Genomic DNA, 23,386 nt, shown 5'->3' on the forward strand with positions numbered 1-23,386 from the left:
ATGTTCATCAATCATCATCACAAATAGACTGTGTGGTTCTCTAGGAAACTTCTGAGATGGTTTAGGGCCTTGGAGGTGGGGGCAATACTCTCGTTTGACCAAGCACCTTTGGCATTGCAAATAGCCAGAAGACCAGATACCCCAGGCCTCTGGAAATTGAGATATCCAGTGCATTTGTTTAACGACAAGATGTTATGGAAGGAATTGAATAAGATCGCAAGTTTCTTCGGGGAAAACAAATTGACAGACCTCAGGCCAAACAAGGTGGGATGCCTTCAAGGAGACAATAGAGGAGAATTATTGCAATCATTGCCCTTAGAGACAGGGAACTAAGGCGGATAGAAAGAAGGAAAATTAAAGAGTAATGGCTAAGATGGGCATGGGAGCCAGCGGGGCAACGAGAAAGGAATACAGAGCAATAAAGGCCCAATTGGAAGTTATCCGGACAAAGGCAGCAGAAAAAGCACTGATGTTTTTAAAACAGATATTCTACATCAAGGCTAATAAAGCTGATCGACTTTTGGCCAGGATGTTGAGAGGAGAGATGGCTAAAACAATCGTCAGAGTACAGGTGGAAGGGCGGTGGCACGAGTACGGACATCAAAGAAAGATATAGTTCGGGTGTTCGAGGTTTTGCACGGATTTGTACAGCTCAACGAATCCAACGGAACAGAGTCAACAGGAATATTTATAGGATAGGGAAGTAGCTCAATTAACAAATCAAGAAAACAAAGCTTTAAACTGAGAAATTACATCGGAGGAAGTGCAGTTATCATGGCTCTGCCCAATAAGAAGTCCCCGGACTGGATGGTTTTAACACAGAGCTTTATAAAATGTTTAGGGAAACACTGATTCCATATTTGGACCCACTATTCAATGAAATGGGGCATGAGCGGAGAATAACAGCAGCCATGGAGGAGGCAAAGGTAGTTCTCTGTCCTAAAGAAGGCAAAAGATCCTTCGGACTGTGGCTTGTACAGGCCAAAAGCCCTAATCCATACAGATGCAAGATTCCTGGTGAACCGTCTCAACCAAATTCTTCCAAGCTTAATCAACGTAGACCAGTCAGGGTTTATTAAAGGCAGGCAGACTAGCGACAACACCAGGAGGATAGCCCACCTCAGAAAAGATTAACAAAAGAAAGACCCCAGCGATCCTAGTAGCTTTGGACGCCAAAAAGGCCTTGGACAGGGTGGAGTGGGGGTTCCTGTTCGCAATAATGAGACAAATGGGCTTTGTGGAGACATTCCTAACCATGATTAGGGCCAACTACCAGAATCCAACACTAAGGTTATCAACGCCCATCTGTCCCAACCCATTACGGTCCAAAGGGGTACGAAACAGGAATGCCCCTTTTCCCCCTTTCTGTCATCTACCTGGAACCACTCTTGGAGGCAATAAGGGCGAATGTGGAAAGAGGGGATACCATTTGGGGAAGGATCCATAAGGTACCCGCTCACCCTGCCACCCTCCCGCACTGCCTCCGGGCCACCCCTTACACTGGGGTCTGTATCTGTACCATAGAGCCCCCCCTTTTTCTTCCTGCACTTATCAGACCTACCCTGTCTGCTGCCTTAAACCTAGCACTTGCAAATTGCTGGCTGCATTAGCACTGTTTGTTGCCTTTATTATTTATATATTGTTATTTATCTGTTTCTCCTCTGCTTCGCACGTTCCCCCTCCCCCTCTCCCATGCACTTGCGCGTTCTCAATGTCACTGGACCTAGAAAGATCGCTGTTTTGTTCTCCCCTGTTCCCCTCCCTTGCCATGTCGCGCTCTGAAACACTTGTGTACGAGCGCAATAGAAATAAAATATCAAAGGTAGCCGCTTTTGCGGATGACATGCCTTTTGACTCTGAGGGACCCGGAAAGATCCCTGAGCGCAATGGAAAGAGACAAAGGTCTTCGGGATGGTGGCCAGATTGAAAATAAATCCCCAAAAAACAAATATTGAACCTCACAATACCAAAAGAAACCAAAGAGGAACTCAAGGGCAGCCTTCCATATGAATAGGTCAAGAAGTACATTACCTACCTGGGTATAAAGCTAACTAAACAGTGGAGGAACTTTTCGTGGTGAATTACACACCGCCGTTAGAAGCTATCAGAAATAAGATGGTGGACTGGGGTCCATTAACGGCAACCTGGATGGGAAGGATGAACGTGCTTAAAGATGGTCATCTTGCCACAGATGTTGTACTACTAATGGCCCTCCCTATAAAGGTCCCAACCGATTTTTTTGAACAGTCCAGAAACACACCAGAAACTTAATTTGGAATAATAAAAAAAAAACAAGGATAGCGAGGCAAGTGATGATGTAGAGAAATAGAGGGGGATTGGGGATCCGGATTTAAGAACATATTTTAGGGTAGCGCAGATAAGGATAATGAGGGACTGGTCAAAAGACGATCAGGGGAAAATATGGAGGTAATGGATAGGGCATTAATAGGGGCTAACAGAGAAGGTATTGTGGATAACGAAGGGAGACAGACCAAAAATAATGTACTACAGTAAGATACTGCCGGTGGGCAAGGACTCCTGGGACAAAGCGATGAGGCAGGCCCAAATCACTACATTTCCGTCACCATTCACCCCAATTTTCAACAATCCAAGTCTCACCCCAGGGGATGGGAAAGGAGCTTTAGGGCTTGGCAGGAAGGGGCTGTGTAAAGATTCAGGACATGTTCAGGGGAACTGAAATTAAGTCATTCTCCCAATGCAAGGACGACGTTGGGTTAAAAGAGTCAGAGATTCCGATAGGTCCAGATAAGGCACTGGGTCATGCAACACTCTATTAAAGGGGCAGCAACAGGTAGCCTAACCCCTCTTGAGAAATACCAAACATCAGATTCTGTAGAGAAACAGTGGCGGCAATCTACGCTTTAATTAAACAAGGGGAGATTCTTGCGAAGAGGAAATATATTGTTTGGACTCTTTCCTCTGATGGAAACACCAACTCCTCTTCTGAGTTTATTACAGCTCATGTGAACTGCTCGTTTGTGCTTGGCACTAAGCTTGATATTTTCTCGTTTATGGAGAAGCCCAATTGAAAGAGAAGATTGATAGATCTTTGAATGTTTTGCCTGCAAATTTGGGGAGTCTCCCCTGTAATCAGCCAGTCGTCCAGGTAAGGGTACACTGGGATTGCCTCCCTGTACAAGTGCGCTACCACCACCGCCAGTACCTTGGTGAATACCCTTGGAGGAGATGCTATTCCGAAGGGAAGCACTTTGAATTGGTAGTGCTGGTTTGCCATCTTGAAACGCAAGAATCTTCTGTGTGCTGGGAACAAAGCTTCTTTCCTATCCAATGTTGCCATGTTGTACACCCGTTTTAGCAGAGGGATCACTTCTTGTAGCGTAGTCATGCAGAACTTGTGGCGGAGGTTGAATAAATACCCTTGTTTACCTAGTTGGCCGGGACAATTTCTATGGCGTCCTTTTGGAGCAGTGTTGCAATTTCCTCGAGGATATGTTGGTCTTCCTTCGAGTGATTCTTCTGGCATGGTGTATGGTTCTGGGGGTTGCTCGATTAGCTCCACACAACCACCTGCTATGGTAGATAGCACCCATTTGTCTGAGATTATTCTCTCCCATGCTTGGGTGAAGTTTAAAATATGCCCTCCTACTGGAGAGGCATGGGAGGGCACCTGAAGCGGGTAGTTACTGTTTTGGAGGTGTGGCTCGACTTCTAGACGAGGACGTCCCACGGCCGCGGGATTGGCGCTATCCCCTTTGGTGACCTTGAGAGGCTTGGCCTTGACTGCTACCTAGGATGCTCCCTGATTCTGAAGGTAGCCTGAACCCCTCTGTGAATTTTGTCTGCGAAAGCGACGAAAATTACTATTATTGCCTCTCTAGCCTGTGGGGTATTAGTCAGCTGGCACAACGACTTTAGTGTGTCGTATTCATCCTTAGCTGTTTTTAGGGCATCTTCGATGGCCTTTCCAAAGAGGACGTTGGGCTCAATGGGCATATTTAGAAGCGTGGCTCGTGTCTCTTGCTTGAAGCCAGACTGGCGTAACCAAGCATGACGATTAATAATAGTTTCCTCTGCAATAATCCTGACAGCATTATCAGCAGCGTCCAGATTGCTCTTTAACATGCAGCTTGAAACTGCCCCGTCATCGGCCGCCACAAGGGTTAATTGTGTCTTAAGGGGTTCAGGGGTTGATGATAAAGCTGATACCTGATCCCATTTATTGGCAGTTATAACTTGCCATAAGAGTAGAGTTATTAACTATCCTCGCCTGAAAGGCAGCCGAAGAGGCCACTTTCCTCCCCATCGTATACAGCTTCTTACTCTCCTTGACCAGAGGTGCCTAGGGGTGTTCCTGCTCTCTTGCTTATTGTTGTAACTACAAGAGAGTCAGGCTTGAGCTGTCCACTAATATATAGAGATGGTCTGATAGAGCAGGTCTGAAGAGCTTCTCAATGCAGGGGTTAACCGCCCGCGTCTGGTTAAGTGTTTCCAGCGAGGGTTGCATCTTCGCTGAACAGACCGCAGGAGGGGAACGAATTGAGTGACCGCCTTCTTAACCCCAAAGTATCATCAACAAAGTCCTTGTCTTATTGAGTTTCCTGCGTTACTATCTGGAATACTCAGCCGCCTTGACAAGCACGTCATTTAATATTGGCTGTTTATCTATAGGTGAATCCGTCACAGGAGGATCCTGGTTGATGGGAGAATCCATGTTATACATGTCTGGATCTGGCTCATCATCAACATCCCCATAGTAAGGGTCTGCGGCCTCCTGAGCTACATGGAGGTATGACCCGGACACTGAGGACAAGTCAATGACTGGGGGTTCTGGCTGCGATGGAGTAAATGGGGTATTGGGGCGAGACCTTTTTGCAGGGGGTTGAGAATCAGCGGCCAATACAGGGAGCTGCAAACTAGATGCCGCTGCTGTGGGTGGGGTGGACAGAAGACTTTGGAAATAGTATCTTTTTCAAAGAAGTTTGCCATGAAGGTCATACTTTTCATGACCCTATCAATATCTTCACATGTCCATTGGGCAGAGCTAGGAATGGACATAGGGCCCAAGGGAGCCCCCTGATACCGAGGAGTGAATGGGACTTGTGGTGAAGGGTGGGGCTTTTTCTTTAGGGCCGAAGACAAGGAATCTTGTTCCTGTGGGTCCTTACCCTTGTGTGAGGACCTATCCTTCTGGGACTTTTTTTATTTTTTTTAGAAGACTTCTTCTTGGACACCCTCCCCTTGATTAGGCCTTCTGGGACGTGTTTAACCAAATGGGCTAGTCCCACCTGTATAGGGTTTTTTACTGTTGTCGACGAGGAACACCGAACTTCGGGTATGGAATGAGACGTCTTGTCTACCGACATGCGACGTTGGGGAATGGATTTAGTCATGACGTCTGCCCTGCCTTTCGACAGTCGGGGTCTGTCAAAAGGCGATCGGAACCTCGAGTGCCCAGAGGACAGTGATTCTAAGGACCTCTCCCTCGAAGTCGTGCGTGGGCCTTTGTTTGATGAGCCTGTCGAGTCTCGGCCGTGGGTTGTGTGCTTAGTGGAAGGTGCTGTGAGAGCGCCACTGCCACCGGGTGTCGTCTCTGTAACAAGGCCGCCGGCATGTCTGGTAGGGTGAGGGGCTTGCGCTTGGAAAACTGAAGTATCCCCATCGCCTTTCCCGTCAGATAACGCAATGTTGCTGCGGTCGCTAAAAGTCCCTTCCACGTCCATGGTGGCCTCCACCTGCATGGTGCGGTGGGCCCAGCGCTTGATTAAACAGTCCTTTAACGTCTTGGGTTTAAAGAGCTTACAAGCTCGACAGGTGCCTTTCGACGTGATCCCGAGGGAGACAAAGGTTGCACACCAGGTGCTTATCGACCCACAGGAATTTTTTGTTACACTTAGGGCACAATTTAAAAGGGGTTCTATCCATAATGGGATGACACGGCAGCTCGGCGAGAAGAAGCACAAAAAGGGGAATATACATTCTCAAATGTCCTCCCCCGCCTCTCCCCCTACTGTGTGGGCTGAAGCCCGTAGCGGCCTAAGGCCGGACGGATCCGTCAACACGAGTCTTCAACGGTCGTTTCCTCACCGCTGTCGGATGATCTCGATAGTCGGTGATATAGAATATAAAGGATAGGGAGAGAAACTCTCTCTAATTTGTATAAATCTATGGCATTCAGCCGAAAGGTGAACTCTGCGAAATAGCGTCCGTCTACGATGGCGGGGAAAAAAAAACAATCTGAGGGACGACACATGAAGGACCATGGGTACAGTGGACATCACACTAGGGATAGTATTACTGGCACACCCTGTCGATGTCCCTTTTTTTCGAATTTCGAAAAAAAACGAATACTCTGTAGTGTTAACTAGATGTCAGCCTATGCATATGATCACACACACACACATACGCGGGACGAGACCACACCGCATCCACCCCCTCGCCCCCCAATTCCCCTCCACCTTTTAGATTTACTTAACCCAGCACATCTCTATATAAATGTGATAAAATTGGGGCTCGAATCTCAGTATTTTGGGCTTGGACATTTTTCTATTCTCTATTTTCGTATGATCCAAGTAGAGGCCAATGCAGGAAGTCAACCAGAAGTAGGTGCAAGAAAGCCTTTAAGAGAAGAGGGCAAGGGTGGGAACCTGAATTTCATTTCACGCCTGAAAGGCCCAACATTCAGTCTACTTCAGGACCCCTGCAGTTTTTCGCATTTACCCATCTAGAAAAACACAGCCCCCGATGTGTACCTCAAGATGCTACACCAGAGTGACACCAGGCAACGCCAGGCAGGGTTGTCCAACTCTAGTCCTCGAGGGCCGGATCCATGTCAAATTTTCAGGATACCCCTCATTAATATTCATGAGATAAATGTGCACACAATGATTATACATGTATGCACATTTCTGCTCATGAATATTAAAGAGGGATATCCTGTAAACCTGTCAGGTTTCCGGCCCTTGAGGCCTGGAGTTGTAAAACCACCATGTAGCCTGTTTTTTTCAGTCCATTCTCCTCCACTCGCAGCTACTTTTTGACAGTGAGCTCTCTCAATACTATGGATATTCAACCTCTCCCTGAAATCTGGCCACACTCTTCCTCCCCCAGGTGTTTCTACCACCTCCTCCTGCATGCCTTTGATGTTCCTACACTCGTCCTCTCCTAATCTCTATCCCCCCGAGAAAAAAAAAAATCCTCTAATGCTCCTGTAATCCTGCTGGATCACCTACTCCTTCGCCTTTTCACTCTTTCCTTCCTCTCTTCAACCACCTGGTTCTTTCCAAGCACCTCCTGAGCCAACTTGAACCAAAAACTCATATTTGCTGTCCAAACACCCGCTTTTGAGACTTATTTATACAAGGGCTTATTCCCTCCCCCATGCTTTTTGTTTCAGGTGAAGACCTGGAGATGTGTGGTTCTCCCGGTTTTTGGAGACAACAGGCTAAATGAATCCGGTTTGCCATCTTAATTGTAGTCTGAGCCCTGCACGTTCACACGTTTGGCTGCTCTGCATTGGATGCACGCTCAAACCATGATTTCCTAATGCAACTGTGGCTGAAACTCAATTGGTACAGTTTTTGTCTCAGTTTAATACCCTCCTATGGGGCTTGGAAACCAGAGTTTGGGGGGCCTACTGTGTTGCGGTCTAGACAATTACAACTGAGGCCTTTATTAAAGGGCCAGCTCCTATCAGGTGCTTCCTGTGGTTTTCTCCTGCATTTGAAGAATATGTTTGTCAGGCACTGTTGAGGGCACCTTCCAGGAAATAAGCCATCCAACCACGGGTGTTGCTAGATCTGGTAAAGATCTGGGGCTGGGCGAATGCCAGGACTGTCGGACTATGGGCTAGCCAGCCTTTTGGTTGTAGCCCATTGGCTTCTATCCGGGGCTACAACCAAAAGACCCAGGGCTGTAGCCCTCTCAGTACTCCCACCCCCCGGGCAACGCCTCTGCATCCAGCACCAGAGACCACTACCCAGCCTGCTATAGTTTATAGGTAGCATGGGAGGATATTATGAATAATGCAGAAGTATCAAGCATGCTTCATGTCTGGTACCTCGTGCTGGAAGAGGGTTATTTTGGCTACCATTGAGATCACTCACTATCCTGGCCCTTTCTGAGCGGTGGGGGAAGACGACACGTGCATACCTAGAATACAGTACATGTCACATTCTGGATTGGTCTGGAGTCAAGCAGTGCTGTCTCCCTCCAATGCATCTACTGCAAAAGTCAGATTTGAGCTTGGGCTACAATTGCCAACAAAAGTGCGGTCGATGCCTTTTCCATTTCAAAGGGTGGCTCTTCAAAGATGGGATTAGGGGTGAAAAGATAATTATGTCATGGACATACAGATTGAAGGAGTTTGCATGTCTTTTAAAAGCCAGACCGCGATCTAAAATAATGTTGGTCTTGATGACTGCGACTTGAGTTAGAAGCCGTGCTTTACAGTGGATCGAGCCTGTGTTGCTCCGCGCCTTGATTCCAAGGCAAGCGGGTTGCCCCCGAGCTATCCTCCCGAGATCTTGTCGGACGTCCTGCCTTTGTCTGGTCTTTGCCGGACATCCTGACAGACTCTTTTAGTATTTGTTTTGAGACAGGGAAATCCCTCTTAGAAGTTAGGAATAGCGAGGACCGCTTTTCCATTTCCTATAACAAAAGTCTATAACCAAAATCATGCCACCTTTGTGTCAGTCTCCTTCTTCTGCACCCTTCCAGTAGTTCGTTCCCTTACGCTGGTTGCCTGTGCGACTAGGATCCTTCCTCATGCCCCCTGCACGGTGGGTTACATTCCCAAAGTTAGACATATGGCCGTCTATGTTCCAAAAGCTACCTTTCTGGCTGGCCACACTCCTCCAGTCCCCTTCTTGGTTTGTTACTTTCTCGGATACAGTGTGTGGATGATTACCCTCCAAAACTCAGCACGTGGACGTTACCTTTGCCATTCTTTCTCTGTGCCACTTCACCTGCTAAAGGTTCCACATGTGACTTGCAGGAGTCCGAATTTCAGCAAGCTGGCTTACTTGTCAAGACTTCATGCAGAGGTGGTTCACATCCGCATGTTACCCGTGTGGCGTGTTCTCTCTCTCTGTCAGAGCGCCAAGTCTTCCACAGGAAAAGAGACGGGGATGCCCATGTTAAAAGGAATTAGTACAAGTCTGTGATCTTTGAAAATGTATGAATCGGCTAGAGAAATAAACTGGTAGGTGATCAGTACTCCGTGCTTTAAAAGGGAACAGTATGCTCTGTGGTCCTTTTCGCTCAGAAGAATGATTGTGCCCTTTCTTCCGCAATTCCAGCCAATTCTGGACCATGGGGCTTACATCAGAAGGGACCCAGGAATTTGAATCCTAACTTGGTTAGTAGATCTTACCAGCAGTGTCAGGCTTGGTGGCCTGGATATGCATGTAGCCACTCTCCTTCATAACGTAGTAGAACACCTTCTCTTTGAAGGGGAAAATCCGCTGCACATCCACATCTCGCAACCCGAAGAGCCCAGGGAAATATTTTCCGAACAGAATACTCAACATCTGAGATGGACTTTGAGGGCTGAAGACCACGTTCAAGTGAAGGCCTTTGACGTTGCTGCAAAAGAAGAAGGAAATCAATTGGAGTACTCACTTCACCGACACATTTCCTCCGTTGCATATTTTATAGAACACTGGGCCTCAAAGATTACGGCGGTAAAAAATAAAATTTAAAAAAAAGGTCATCGTGTTATTACTGCACTTGTACCACCGTGCCATACTAGGAGTTTGGTGGTAATGTGGAGGAGATGGCTCTAGCACTTGGCTTAAGGCATTTCCCCCACATTAGCACCAAAAACGGTGGTTATTCCTCCAAAATAGCCATGTAGTCCTATGGACTAAGAAGCTATGGATGAACACCACCATTCTCCCACTTGAAGTCGGGCAATTGTTTTAGTAAACGCACACGTGCTGTGCACTCACAAACTTACACAGCCTCGCATTACACATTAATTCACTACTGCAACAACGCTAGCACATAATCAGGTTGTGGTCCCTCTTTCACACATGCAAACGTCAGTGACAGCGACATAGACTTTATTAAAAGACTGCTGGGGGCGAGGTTAGCATTTCAAGTGCCCGCAAAGGGGAAATAAAAGACTTGACTTCAGGCATGTCTACCTAATGTCTTTCAGAGCCCTTTTCACGGGGCACTGCAGAGTGCTGAAAGCCTCTGTCCCCGTGTACATCTCAATCAATCTTCATTTGTAAAGAGTCTCAATATGAATTTCTTTGCAAACGCAAACACTATATTTTCATTATGCAATGCAAATTGATTTTTTTGTTGCTAGGTCAGATTCTAAAAATTAAGGGGCTAGCACTCCCAAAGGGCAAGCAGCCCCTGCCCACCAGCAGAGAGGCTACAGCTAAATATCTAACTTTCTTTCCCAAATGAGGGGACTTAGTACTAGGGTCTGATGTCTGTGCTACATGCCAAGGTGCAGACAGTGTTTGTAACTTGGATGAGTTTCATGGGTGGTTTGCAGTTTGCCAAATCTACAGTGAAGAAAGGTGTTCAAGTGAAAGACACTATTGAGAATTCTCTGCGAACAATCTAGCTCAATTTAAATGTCTCATAACATGCCAGAATTTGTTTTCCACTTGGCCTTTTCATGTTGCACATTTAGAATTTAACACACTACACTACAATAAATTAAATGTTCTCTGTGGTTTTGAAAGAAAACCGATATGCAAGTTGTAAGAGAACAATTTTTAAAATGGAGGATGTGTTGAGAATGAAATAAATATCACCAGGTGCACTATGACAGCAAATGGAAAAGTATCTTTTCGGGTTTAAAGAACAAGTTACCAACTGGTAACGTTCTTTCGACTGGATGTTCCTCCAACGTATTCCACATCTTTGACATGTAATGTACACAGCTGTGCTGCTGCGGCTATTTTTCGCCAGAGGGCGTCCTGCATCGAGTCGATAACCCTCGAAGGCTTCCGTCAAGGGTGACGTCATTGGATGTTATAAGTAGCACACACGGCGCTGTAGCCTCAGTTAATGTTTTTTTCCCTCCACAACGTGTGATATAACCGCACACAAAGCCTCCTTGACGCACATAGCCTTGTGGGAACGCAAGCTGCAATAGCATAGGAAATTCTTCAGAGGGGCAGGCTGGGAGGGCAATGAAGAATACGTTAGATGAACATCCAGTCGAAAGAACTTTACCAGTTGGTAAGTAACTCATTCTTCGAATGGATTGTGTCCTCCAATGTATTCCACATCTTTGACAGACTCCCAAAGCAGTATCAGTGATTGGAGGAGGGAGAAATACCCAATCAGATGGCAGAATAAAGCACTGCTTTACGAAAGTACATATCTTGACCAGGGAAAGTATCCAGGGAGTAATGCTTGACAAAGGTGTGGATGGAAGACCACGTTGCAGCATCAAAAATGTTCCCAACAGGAACTCCCCGTTGCAGGGCTGTGGATGTAGCCACGCCCCTGGCGGAGTGAGCTCGCAAACCCTCAGGAGGGTCCTTGCCCGCCAATCTGTAACATTCACCAATGGTGAGGATAATCCACCTGGACAAGGTCGGTTTGGTAACAGCCTGGCCCAAACAGTGTCAAGTGTACCCCACAAAAAGTTGGTTGTCCCCTTTGACCCTGGACATAATTTAGCATTTATATAGCGCTACGAACCCTCGGGTATCTGAGCGCTGCTTATTTATCAACCTCGAAAGGACGAAAGGCTGAGTTTGGCCCTGCTGGGATTTGAACCTGCGTCGGTAGGTTCTGCACAGATGTCAAAGCGAACGCTCTACTCGCTGTGCTATCTGAATGGCTAGACATCCTAGAAATGTAAAAGCTCAAAGCTCTCTTAGGGTCCAACCTATGTAGTCTCTCCTCTTCCTTACCAGGATGAGGAGGAGGATAAAAAAACAGGAAGCACCACCTTCTGGCTCAAATGAAACTCAGACACTACCTTAGGTAGGAAGGACGGACGGACCCTCAGCACAACCCTATCCTTGTGGAACAAAGTAAAGGGTGGCTTAGATGAAAGTGCTTGCAACTCGCTCACTCTGCGAGCAGATGTAACTGCAATCAAGAAACCCGTCTTGGGGGCAAGGGGTTGGCCAGCCGGCAAGTAATGAACACGTAGCCCTGTAGAGCTTCCGCTCCTCCGGCTCATATCCTGTCTAAAGAGCCGTAATATATACCCTACAGACGTCTTGAAAGAAGGCAGGGGAATCTGACTTGCAGGGGACCACGCAGGGTGAGCTATGGGGGCCTGGGAAGGCTTATTTGGCGCGAGATCTGGTGGAGAAGACGAGGCCGTAGTGAAGACGGACAGCGGGTCCAAGATGGCCACCGCGGTCCTCCGAGTGGAGCCGGGAGCCGTGTCGGATCCCCAGTCGGGGGATGAGGTTGCGCGTTGGCGGAGGATTGCCCGGCGTGCTCTGCCTACACTCAGCAAAGGCTGGGGGGAGGGCGAAGCCCCGAATAGCACCGGTGGATGGCGAGACTCAGGATGAGGAGGTGCAGCGGTGGACACCTCCAACAGCGGGCCAGAGGAGACGGTCCTGGGAGGAGGAAGGGATCGGGACATGGCCCACACCGGGGAGGGAGGAGTGGTAAAGGCACTGCCTGGGAGACGGAGCTGAGGTGGGCAAGCCTGCCCGGAGGCGCGTGGGAATACAGAAGCGGCATCGGAGGCGCTTCCCCCTGCAAGCTGGAGCCCTGAGGAGGTTCAGAGTTGGAATCAGGACCAGGGCGGGCGGGTGGACTGGCTAGCCTCCCGCTGCCCCGACTAAGTGGGGAACCTCACTTTAAAGCATTAGAGGGAGTGCATTGGCTGTCCGATGCACCCGGGGGACAGCGTGACCCAGGGAGCTCGGGGGCTGAGAGTCCACGCTGCAGTAAGGCTGAGGAATCGAGGTGGTTCACCTCAGGAGCTCTGCAAGAGACAGTAGTGTGAAGGGAACATTGTGATTAGGGCCTTTGGCACCAGGAAACCCCCCGGAGGCTGGGCACAGCAGGCAGGCACTCACCAAGGGGGGTGAGATAGTGGCCAATCTGAGCGCAGGACAGAACAAGGAAGGTGGGATAAATATCATCTGCATATCCTGAAGGGTTTGGTCGCCCTAGTATACTAGTGGACATACTGTTGCCTGAAGACCGTCCGGGTGAGAGCAGCAAAAAAATGGAGAATACGAGGAAGTCAAGAGTAAGCCGCAGAAACAGGTGGAGGGAGACCGTCCTGTGGAATAGGGGGCGGCAGGCGTGGAAGGAGGAGGGTGAGACTGGATGCGCCGCTGGAGGCAATACAGTCATCTAAGGCCTCCATGGAATGCAGTATTAAGGTGGTAGGAGCGGATGTCTCCCTGGTCAGGGCGGACCTCTGCGAAGTGTGCAAATGCATCACAGAGGTGGAACAGAGGGTCAGCGCAGTGGAGGATGACATCCAGACCCTTAAAAACCAGGTGGCAGGGTTGGTGGGGGCAACCAGAACATTGGAAATTAAGGCGTAGGATGCAGAGGGGCGCTCCAGACACTAATGTCAGACGGAGAGGGAAGAGGGGCCCTGTGCAGAACTGTTTGTAGAGAACTTAATTCTGAAAGTGTTGGGAATCAAGGGCCTCTCGAATTTCTTCACAGTGGAGAGAGCCGAAAGGGTGCCGGGCAGACCTCCCCCACCGGGGGCCCCACCGAGAGTGATGGTGGCAAAGATTATGAATTTTCCGGATCGCAACGCCATTTTGCAAGATGCTCGGACGGCGGACCACTATGACATTGGAAACACGAAACTGCAGATCTTCCCGGACTTCACCCTGGAGGTGCAGCGGCAGAGAAGATCATACGATACAGTGAGACGTCGGCTTCGTGAATTGAATTTGAAATATATTATTTTTTTCCCAGCCAAACTTAAAGTAATAGCAGGAGGGAAGTCATTGTTTTTCATCTCCCCAAAAGTGTGGGATTGGCTGGACTCGGTACCACCTGATAGAATTTAACAGAGTCAGGAGGATCCGGATGGGGCACGATCCCGGTGGCAGGAATGATTGGGGAAAGGGGGATTTGGCCATTGGCTTCCAGCCTTCGGTGGGAAATTGTACCCGGGAGGGGGAGAATGCATCATTATAGGGATCTGATAAATGGAGCGGGGGGCAATGAAGAGCTCCCCCTCCTGGTTATTGACACCATTGACTGCTTCCCATGAGGGAAGAAGGGGAGGTTGGACGGCCTAGTCATAGGGTCTGCACAGTGGGAGAGCGCCCCATATGGGGTTAGCTGGTTAGGGCAGTTGGGGAGGTTTGGGGGTTGAGCGTGGGGTAGGGACAGTTGGGGAAGGAGGAGGGTGGGAAGGAGGAGGGTGGGAAGGAGGAGGGTGGGAGGGGAGGGTTGGGCGGAGTTTGGTCAGGGAAGAGCTGGGGTTGGGGGCACCAAGTTGGGGATGGGTGCGGATGGGGGAGCTTGAGGGACTAGGAGGAGGTGGGAGGATTGATATGGCAGTAATAAGGCATATTGCAAGGTCAGGGACGGTTCTATGTACAGGTACTGGGGAAGGCGGAGGGGGAAGAGTTTGGGAGGGGGATGTGTGGGAGAGATGAGGAGATAACTTGAGGGATGGTATCAGCAGGATAGATGGGAAGCTTGAAAATTGGGACATGGAATGTCCGGGGGTTAGGGAGCCATCAGAGGAGGAGGAGGGAAGGGGGGGGGGGTATTCCTGAAGAGGCAAGGGATACAAGTGGCTCTGATGCAGGAGACGCACGTGGGTAAGGAGGAGCTGGGGAAACTGTGGGGGGTGGAGGGGGGCAGGTAGTTGGCACGACTGATTCAACCCAAGCTAGGGGAGTGCTTATTTGGGTCGCAAGAGGGGTACCACTGAAGGTGGAAGTGGTGCTGAAGGATGAGATTGGTAAAACGGTGCTAGTGAAGGGTTTATGGGAGGGCAAGACAATGTGTTTGGTTAATTCATACGCACCGAATGTAGATAAGGAATATTTTCTGTCGGTGCTACTCATGATGGGGGTATACAGTGGGGAAATGCTAGTATGGGGTGGAGATTTCAATTGTCACTTGAATGAGCGATTGGATGGTTCGGGGGTTAGAGGGTTGCCTAAGAAGGGTATGACGAGATCACTCCATAGGATAATGAGGGAACTAGATCTGGTAGAGGTATGGAGGGAGAGACATGGGGAGGAAAAGGGATACTCCTATTACTCGGGCGTACATGGCTCATACTTGCGCCTGGACTATATAGCAACGGGGAGGGAACATTGCCAGTATTTTGAGGAAGTAATGTACCTAGGGCACACCCTGTCAGATCACTCCCCCTTGGTGGCCCTATTATTTGGGACCAATGAGAGACCCCCGTGGCGGTTATGGCGACTCCAGTGAGAGACATTGGGGGATGGAGCATTCGTCAGAGAGCTTAGAGAACGGATTACAGCTTTTGAGCTGAATGAGGGGTTGGTGGAGTCCAGAGGGTTGCTCTGGGAAGCCTTTAAGAAGACCATACGAGGGAGAAGCCTATCCATGATGGTAGGTATGCGTAAGCGGCTCCTGGACACGCTGCGGCGAACGGAGACTCAGGTGGCGGAATTGGATAGGGAGGCGGCAGGGGGCGCTGTGGTGAGGAGACCCTGGCGCAGAAGTTGGAGCTCTACCAGGAAATCTTGGCGGATCTGTTGCATTTTGATAGTGGTAGGTGGGACGTTAGACTGCATGGGGAAGGGGACAAGGCGGGCACGTTATTGGCCTGGCTGATTAGCAAAGAAAACCCGAGTTGGGCTATAACCCAGATTAGGACGAACTCAGGGGAGATAGTGGGGACCCAGAGGGAGATTAATGAAGCCTTTGTGGCATTCTACGAGGCGCTCTATACAAGTGAGGGTGGGTACGTGGATGTAGAGGACCTCATGGAATTGTTACGGTTACCGAAATTGGGGGGGGGGGGGGGGGAGTCATGGGAAGAATTGGACGACCCAATCGATGAGGCCGACATCCGCTGGGCGATTCGCACAATGAGGAAAGGTACAGCGCCGGGTAGTGACGGATTCCCAGTGGAGTTTTACTCCACGTTTGTTGATCTCCTGGCGCCACAGCTTCATAAGGTACATGAGGAAGCTTTTCAGAGGGGTTATTGCCTGGAATCGATCAACTGATATTGAAGGAGGGGAAGGACACGATGGACTGCACGGCGTATCGACCGATATCCCTATTAAATGTTTATGGGAAAATTCTGGAGAAGATTCTAGCCGCTAGACTGGCGGGGGTAGCGCCACACTTGGTCCACCCGGACCAATGCAGGTTTGTGGAAGGAATAAATAAGTCTGGTAACATCTCTCGCCTTCATCGTGTTATGGATTTAGTGAAGTCGCAGAAGCAGGAGCTGGCGATAGCCTCTTTAGTGGCTATTCCGGGTGCTGAGGAAACTCGGGTTCGGGGATAACATATGTAGATGGTTGGCCCTGTTATATACAAAGCCAATGGCAATGGTGAGGACTAACAACTGGGTGTCTGGGACATGGGAACTGGGCAGGGGGACACGGCAATGTTGTTCAGCCTCTCTGATTCGGTTTGCCTTGGCCCTGGAGCCCTTGGCAGCGTTTCTGTGGCAGGAATTGAAGCGGGAGGTCAACGGCATATAGTTTCCCTTTATGCGGATAATTTATTGTTGTACGTGGTAAACCCCAAGATCTATCTTCCAGAGTTGCTCAAGATATTGAAAAATGTTCGCTTCATGTCTGGCTTTCGCATTAATCTGGGAAAATCGGTGCTGTTCCCGTTAGGGGGTTAAGAGATAGCCCACGGGAGGCACTACCAGAGTTGGGAATAAAATGGGAGAGGGATCATTCCAGTATCTGGGAATCAGAGTATTCCATGAGAGGGAGAGTTAGAGGGAGATATATATATATATATGAGCTACATTACTCACCGCAATCGTATTTCTGATGCTTGTATCTGCTTAGATTCACATGCTGTGCATAGGCCGACATTTAGTGGAAGCTGCAGAGTATTACAGTTTGTTTTTCGAAACTCAAAAATGGGTGTCGACACATGGCGTGCCAGTAATACTATCTCTAGTGTGACGTCCACTGTACCCATGATCCCTCACGCGTGTAGGTCCCTCAGATTGTATTTTTTCTGACAAGAGGTAGCATGAAGAGTAGCGCGAGTACAGATTATCCAAGCAGATAGAAGGAAGATAAAACTACCAGCATCCATGCGCCTTCTCTCAGAGGGGAGGAAGGGTGGGTCGCATGTGAATCTAAGCAGATACAAGCATCAGAAATACGATTACGTTGAGTAATGTAGCTCTTCTGAGGCTTGTGGAATCTGCTTAGATCACATGCTGTGCATAGATTAGCGAGAAGTATTAGAAGGAGGTGGGATGTGAGAAGGGTCCTGAGCAAACAAATGTCTTAGAACCGCTTGTCCCACTTGGGTATCTGTCTTGGAATGAGTGTCAATGCAGTAGTGCTGAGTAAAAGTGTGAATAGAGCTCCAAGTAGCTGCTTCGCAAATGGTGTCAAGGGGTACATTTGCAATGAAAGCTAGAGTGGCCCCAATGCCTCTTGTAGAGTGGGCTCTAGGCGTAAAAAGCAGTTATTTCAGAAAAGGAGTAACACAGTTGGATACAATTTACAATCCACTTAGAGATGGCACCTTTAGAGACGCGATCTCCCTCTTTGCCTGTAGCTATGGAGACAAACAGTTGATCTGTTTTTCTTAGCGGTCTGGTCTCTTTTACATAGTAGAGGACCGCTCTTAGCACATCTAGAGTGTGTAGTTTCACCTCAGCAGTGCTTTTGGGTTCTTCGAAAAAAGCTGGCAGCTCAATGGACTGGTTCAAGTGGAATTTTGAAATAAACTTAGGCAAGAACCTAGGGTGTGTACGTAGAACCACTTTATCCTTATGAACAGTAAAGAAAGGATCCTGCACTGACAGAGCCTGAATTTCACTGACCCTTCTTATGGATGTAATGGCTACTAAGAAGGCAGTTTTATAGGTCTGGTGTTTGAGACTGGCTTTATGGATGGGTTCAAATGGTGGGCCCATGAGCTTAGCAAGCACCACATTAAGGTCCCAACCCGGTGGTGGGTTAGAGATTGGAGGGTAGAGTCTCTTTACCCCTTCCATGAAGGCCTTCACCACTGGTACTTTCCACCACAAAACCTTGCTGTGGGAAGTGGTGTAGGCAGATATCGCTGCCAGATGTACCTTGAGTGAGTTGAATACAAGGCCTGTGTCCAGCAGGTGGAGCATGTAGGTGACAATATTGGAAGGAGTACAATCAACTGGGTTGAATTGCTTATTCTGGCACCAGACAACAAATCTTTTCCATTTATCAAAGTAACAGTAGCTTGTGTTTGGTTTCCTAGATTCCTTTAGGATATCCATACATCTCTGTGGTAATATGAGATGTCCAAACTCTAGGACCTCAGGAGCCATGCTTCAGGTTCATCGAGTTGGGTTGTGGGTGTACTGTTTGTCCTTGGTGCTGGGACAGTAGATTGTGCCAGCACAGGAGTCTGATGGGTTCGCACACGGCTAGTCTGCATAGGTTGCAGGAACCACGGTTGCCTCGCCCACATGGGAGCAACTAGGATGAGCGTTGTCGATTCCCTGTGCATCTTGTTGACCACCTTCCTCATAAGGGGGGTTGGTGGAAAAGCGTAGGCAAACATCCCCGACCAATCCATCCATCCATCCATCCATCCATAGGGCGTTCCTTGTGGAGTGTGGCTGTGGGAACCTGGATGCGAATCCTGGACATTGTTTTCGCTTGTGACGAATAGGTCTGTAGTGGGGAAACCCCACCGTGAGAAGATGTCTTCTACGACTGTTTAGCGACCACTCGTGTTCTTGTGGGAGAGGATCTCTGCTCAAGGCGTCTGCTAGAGAATGGAGATCCCTGGAACATGTTGCGATGACAGGTAAATGTTTTCCGTCTGAGTGCCCATAGACGCATTTTCTGGGCAAGCTTGGGCAGATTTGGCGAACGAGTCCCTCCCTGCTCATTTAGGTAGAACATTGCAGTTTTGCTGTCCGTTAGGCTCTGCACTGACAGGTTTAACAGGTGGGGCTTGAACGCTTGAAGCGCTCTGAATACTGCTAGAAGCTCTAGCAGATTGATAGGATTCTTGGCCACTGTCTGAGACCAGAGACCCTGCGCTGTGTAGGAGGTGTGCTCCCCACCCTGATAGGGATGCGTCTGTAGTGACTACAGCTTGAACCTCTGGATCGTAAAAGGCTTTCCCCTTTGACAAGTTCTCTCTTGTCCACCAGTGAAGACTTTGTACTAGTGTTGGCGAATCAACCACTAGATCGTCCCACTGACCACTTGCCCGAGACCACTGTCTGGCCAACCATTATTGCATGGGACGCAGGCGCACGTGGGCGACCAGGTAAATACATGACGCCATCATGCCTAGCAAACGCATCGCTTTGCGTACCGTTATCTGGCGACCGGACTGATATTGAGGAATCTGCAGTAGTACGTTCCGAATTCTTTCCTCTGATGAAAAGGCCAACCCCTCTTGAGTGTTTAGTACAGCTCCTAGGAACTGTTTGGAGGTGCATGGCACCAGGCTTGATTTTTTCTCGTTTATGGTGAAACCCAATTCGAAGAGGAGGTCGATCGTTCTTTGAATGTTTGAACTGCAAATTGCTGGGGTCTCCCCCGTGATGAGCCAGTCGTGCAGGTAAGGGTACACTGGGATGTGTGCCGCCACCACCGTCAGAACCTTGGTGAATACCCTTGAAGCCGAGGCTATACCGAAGGGCAGCACCTTGAACTGGTAGTGCTGGCTGTCCACCTTGAAGCGCAAGAATCTTCTGTGCACTGGGATCATGGAAATATGAAAATAGGCATCTTTCATGTCCAGTGTTGCCATGTAATCCCATTTTTTAGGAGGGGGATTACCTCTTGGAGAGTAGTCATGCAGAAATTTTGGGGCTTGACATACTTGTTTGCAGGGCGTAATTCTAAGACTTTTTTTGGCACAAGGAAGTAAGTTGAATAAATACCCTTGTTTACCTGTTTGCCCGGGACGAGTTTGATCGCGTCCTTTTCTAGAAGATTGACGATCTCCTCGAGGAGGATCTTCTGGTGGTCTAGGGAATGTACCTTTTGTCACGGAGGGTGGTTTCGGGGACGCTCGAGCAGTTCTATGCAGTATCCTGCGGACACTGTGGGCAGCACTCATCTGTCTTATGTGATCCCTTCCCAAGCTTGGATGAAGGTGGTAATGCGTCCCACTACTGGTGATGCGTGGGAAGGGACACTGATCTCGGCGTCACTGCTTTGCGGGAGGCGTGCTGCCTCTGCTGGGGCTGCCTCTACCCTTACCACGACCCCTTTTGTTACCCCTGTTGTAACTCTGGGTAGACTGCTGGTTATTACCCCATCGTGTGCCCTGCCCCTGAGAATAGTTGGAGCCTTTTTGAGAATTTTGGCCGCATGGGCGAAGAAAATTGCCATTCCCTCTTTGATTAGGGGGTTTGTTGGTCAACTGTCCCAGGGACTTTAGAGTCTCATACTCATCTTTGGCATTTTTTAAAGCGTCCTCTACCACCTTGCCAAACAGTAGATCAGGCTCCACCAGTTTGTCTATTAAGGATGCTTGTGTCTCGGGTTTAAACCCTGACTGCCTTAACCAAACATGCCTTTTAATAACAGTGCTCTCTGCTATTAGCCTGGCGGCGTTATCCACGGCATCAAAGGTTGCCTTAAGGATGCAACCGGACACAGCCCTCCCCTCCGACGCAACCTGTGCCAACTGGCTCTTTAAAGGTTCCAGTGCAGAGTCGATGAGTGCAGCCACTTGTTCCCACTGGTGGCAGTTGTAACTAGCCAGCAGAGTGGTGGAGTTGGCAATCCTTGCCTGGTAGGCGGAAGTGGAGGCTACCTTCCTTCCCAACCAATAGATCTTTTTGCTTGTCGGGGGGAGCCTCAGACGCTGATAGGGGCGTTCCCGCCCTCTTTCGGGTATTCTTGACTACCAGGGAGTCCGGTTTCAGTTGCCCCCTTATATACAGCGGGTCTGACTGGGCTGCTCTGAACAACTTTTTGATCCTGGGGTTCACTGCCCTGGTGAGGTTGGGATTTAGAAGGGAAGGATCAATCCTCCTTTGTATAGATTTGAGAATAGGGAATGGGTCTCTTCTCTCCCACTAATTCCTTGGCGAAGTCCCCTTTCCTCCTGAGCTCCCTGAATATCTATGCAGAAGTGTTCCGACGCTTTGGAAAAAAAACTCATTTAGTAGAGGTTGGTTGTTGACTGGAGAGTCTACTCTGTAGACTTCTGGGTTATCTTCGTCCTCGTCTTGGTACTCGTCATCCCCATAGTTGTCCGCCCCAGTTTGGTCATCCAATGCTGCCAATTCTGGATCCTCAACCTGTAGTGGATCCTCATTATACTGAGAGTATGGCTGTACGTAAAAAGGGTCAGAAGACCGACCTTGTGTTGGTGCCTCAACTCAAGGTTTTTTTACCAGGGGGTTGCGGGTCCCTAGACCCTGAGGGAGTGGCCCCGTCCGGGGTATAAGAGAGGAAGTGCTCTTGATTCTTGGCATAGAAGTCTGCTAGGGATGACATTCTGGACATAACTGTCTATGTCCTCACTGGACCATTGTTTTGAGCTGGGAATTACCCTCTCTTGGGGGCGTTTCCCTGCAATCTCCTGACTGGACCTATAGGCTTGTGCAGGGGTCTTAGAATGTTTAACAGAGGACTTGGAGCTGTCCTTAGGTATCTGTGGTGTAGAGGAAGGTTAAGAAGGCTTCTTCTGTTGTCCCCCCATCCCCATGAGTGGAAGAGTGGTTCCCTGGGGTTTTCACCTTTTCAGAGCTTTTTGACATCTGGCGTCGAGATTCAGGGGTAGTGTCCCTTTCCGTAGATTGAGTACGTCGGGACACGGGCGTAGGCGTCGAGCAGTTGCTGACACCGACTCCTGGAGAGCGGCCTGGGGATGGAGGTTGTCTTCGTACGATCGAACCTCCATTACTTTAGTAAGTGAGGCCCTCTTGGCAACAGTGGATAGTTGCCTGGTGTCATGCAGCGATCTTGATCGAGAACGCCCAGAGGACACAGATTCGGTGGACCATTCTCTGTGTGCCTCTTTCCGAGAACTCGATGTGTGCATCGAGTCTCGGTTGGACTTCGAGTGCTTAGTGTAAGTGGTGTGGGTAGCGCTTGTGTCGCCGGGTGTTTTCCCCAGTGCTGCCCTGCTGGACAACCTTCCGAGGTCGGGGACTTGCGCTTGGCTGTCTTTCAACGCCACATTGCCCTCGCCGTCCGATAGTACGGCGTCACTGCCATCACTGAAGGCGCCCTCCTCTTCCATGGCCTCTCGTTGCCTGGCATGGTGGGCCCAACGTTTGATCCAACGGTCCTTTCAAGTTTTAGCTTTGAACCAGCAACAGGCTCTGCAATTCGCCTCCGGTTGGTCCCTCGGCAGGCAGAGGTTACAGGTGGCGTGTCTGTCAACCCAAGAGTACTTGCGGTTGCACTTGGGGCAAAATTGGAAAGGGGTACCCTCTATACGCACCCTGTGGCAGCGGGCTAGTGTGTAGGAATATATATATGAAAATATATGTGAGTGAAGAGTATGTACCACCCCCCGCTCTCCCTACTTGTACAGGGCCGCGGCCAGAGGCCTTTCGAGGCCCGGTCCGAGGCCAGAGGCCTTCCGAGGCCCAAAGTCCGTCGTGTAGTTCGACGCCAGTTTTCTTCTGCAGTCCGGCGTCGAGCTTCGGATTCCGATGACTCGACGTGGGTATTGAAGAAAACGGGGAAATGTATATTTAGCAAATTATGACTAAAGCCAGGGAACTCCGTGGGATGCTTCAGACAAGTATAGCGGATAAAAACAATCTGAGGGTCCTACACACGGGAGGGATCATGGGTACAGTGGACGTCACTCTAGGGATAGTATTACTGGCACGCCCTGGGTCGACGCCCATTTTCGAGTTTCAAAAAAACAAACTAATACTCTGCAGTTTCCACTAGATGTCGGCCTATGCACAGCATGTGATCTGAGCAGATTCCACAAGCCTCAGAGAAATATATATATTCCTCTCTGTGGGAAAGACAGGGTGGAGGACAGATGCACATTTCTATAAAGTCCGGGTACCACGCTCTCCCGGCCCAATCCAGAGCAATTAGGATCATGTGGGACCCAAACCTCTGTAACCTCCTTAGAACCTGAGGAATGACTGGGACCGGAGGAAACGCGTACAGAAGTAGGAATAGATCAATCCACAACAAACACATCCCCCCCCCGCCCCCCAAAGCTACTCTCGGAGGAAATTCCCTTGAGCAATATCTCTCGCACTTTCGGTTGGCACCGGTCATGAACAGAGCCACTTGAGGGGTTCCCCAAAGGGCGAAGATCTCCTGAAGGACTTCCTGAACTAACT

The 23,386-nt window shown here is 49.3% G+C and overlaps 1 protein-coding gene across 3 annotated transcripts in view; it reads right to left on the reverse strand.

Moving 5' to 3' along the window:
• The window catches only part of EPHX1 (epoxide hydrolase 1), a 325,954-nt gene that overhangs the window by 65,518 nt on the left and 237,050 nt on the right, over positions 1-23,386 (reverse strand). For all 3 annotated transcript variants that reach the window (XM_069608697.1, XM_069608698.1, XM_069608699.1), the window contains one exon: positions 9,353-9,564. In XM_069608697.1, the coding sequence (XP_069464798.1) occupies positions 9,353-9,564 (212 nt within the window). The remainder of the gene's footprint in view (positions 1-9,352; positions 9,565-23,386) is intronic.

This window comes from Ambystoma mexicanum, chromosome 4q (assembly GCF_040938575.1).
Source record: "Ambystoma mexicanum isolate Mex_15411 chromosome 4q, UKY_AmexF1_1, whole genome shotgun sequence".
Taxonomy (NCBI): domain Eukaryota; kingdom Metazoa; phylum Chordata; class Amphibia; order Caudata; family Ambystomatidae; genus Ambystoma; species Ambystoma mexicanum.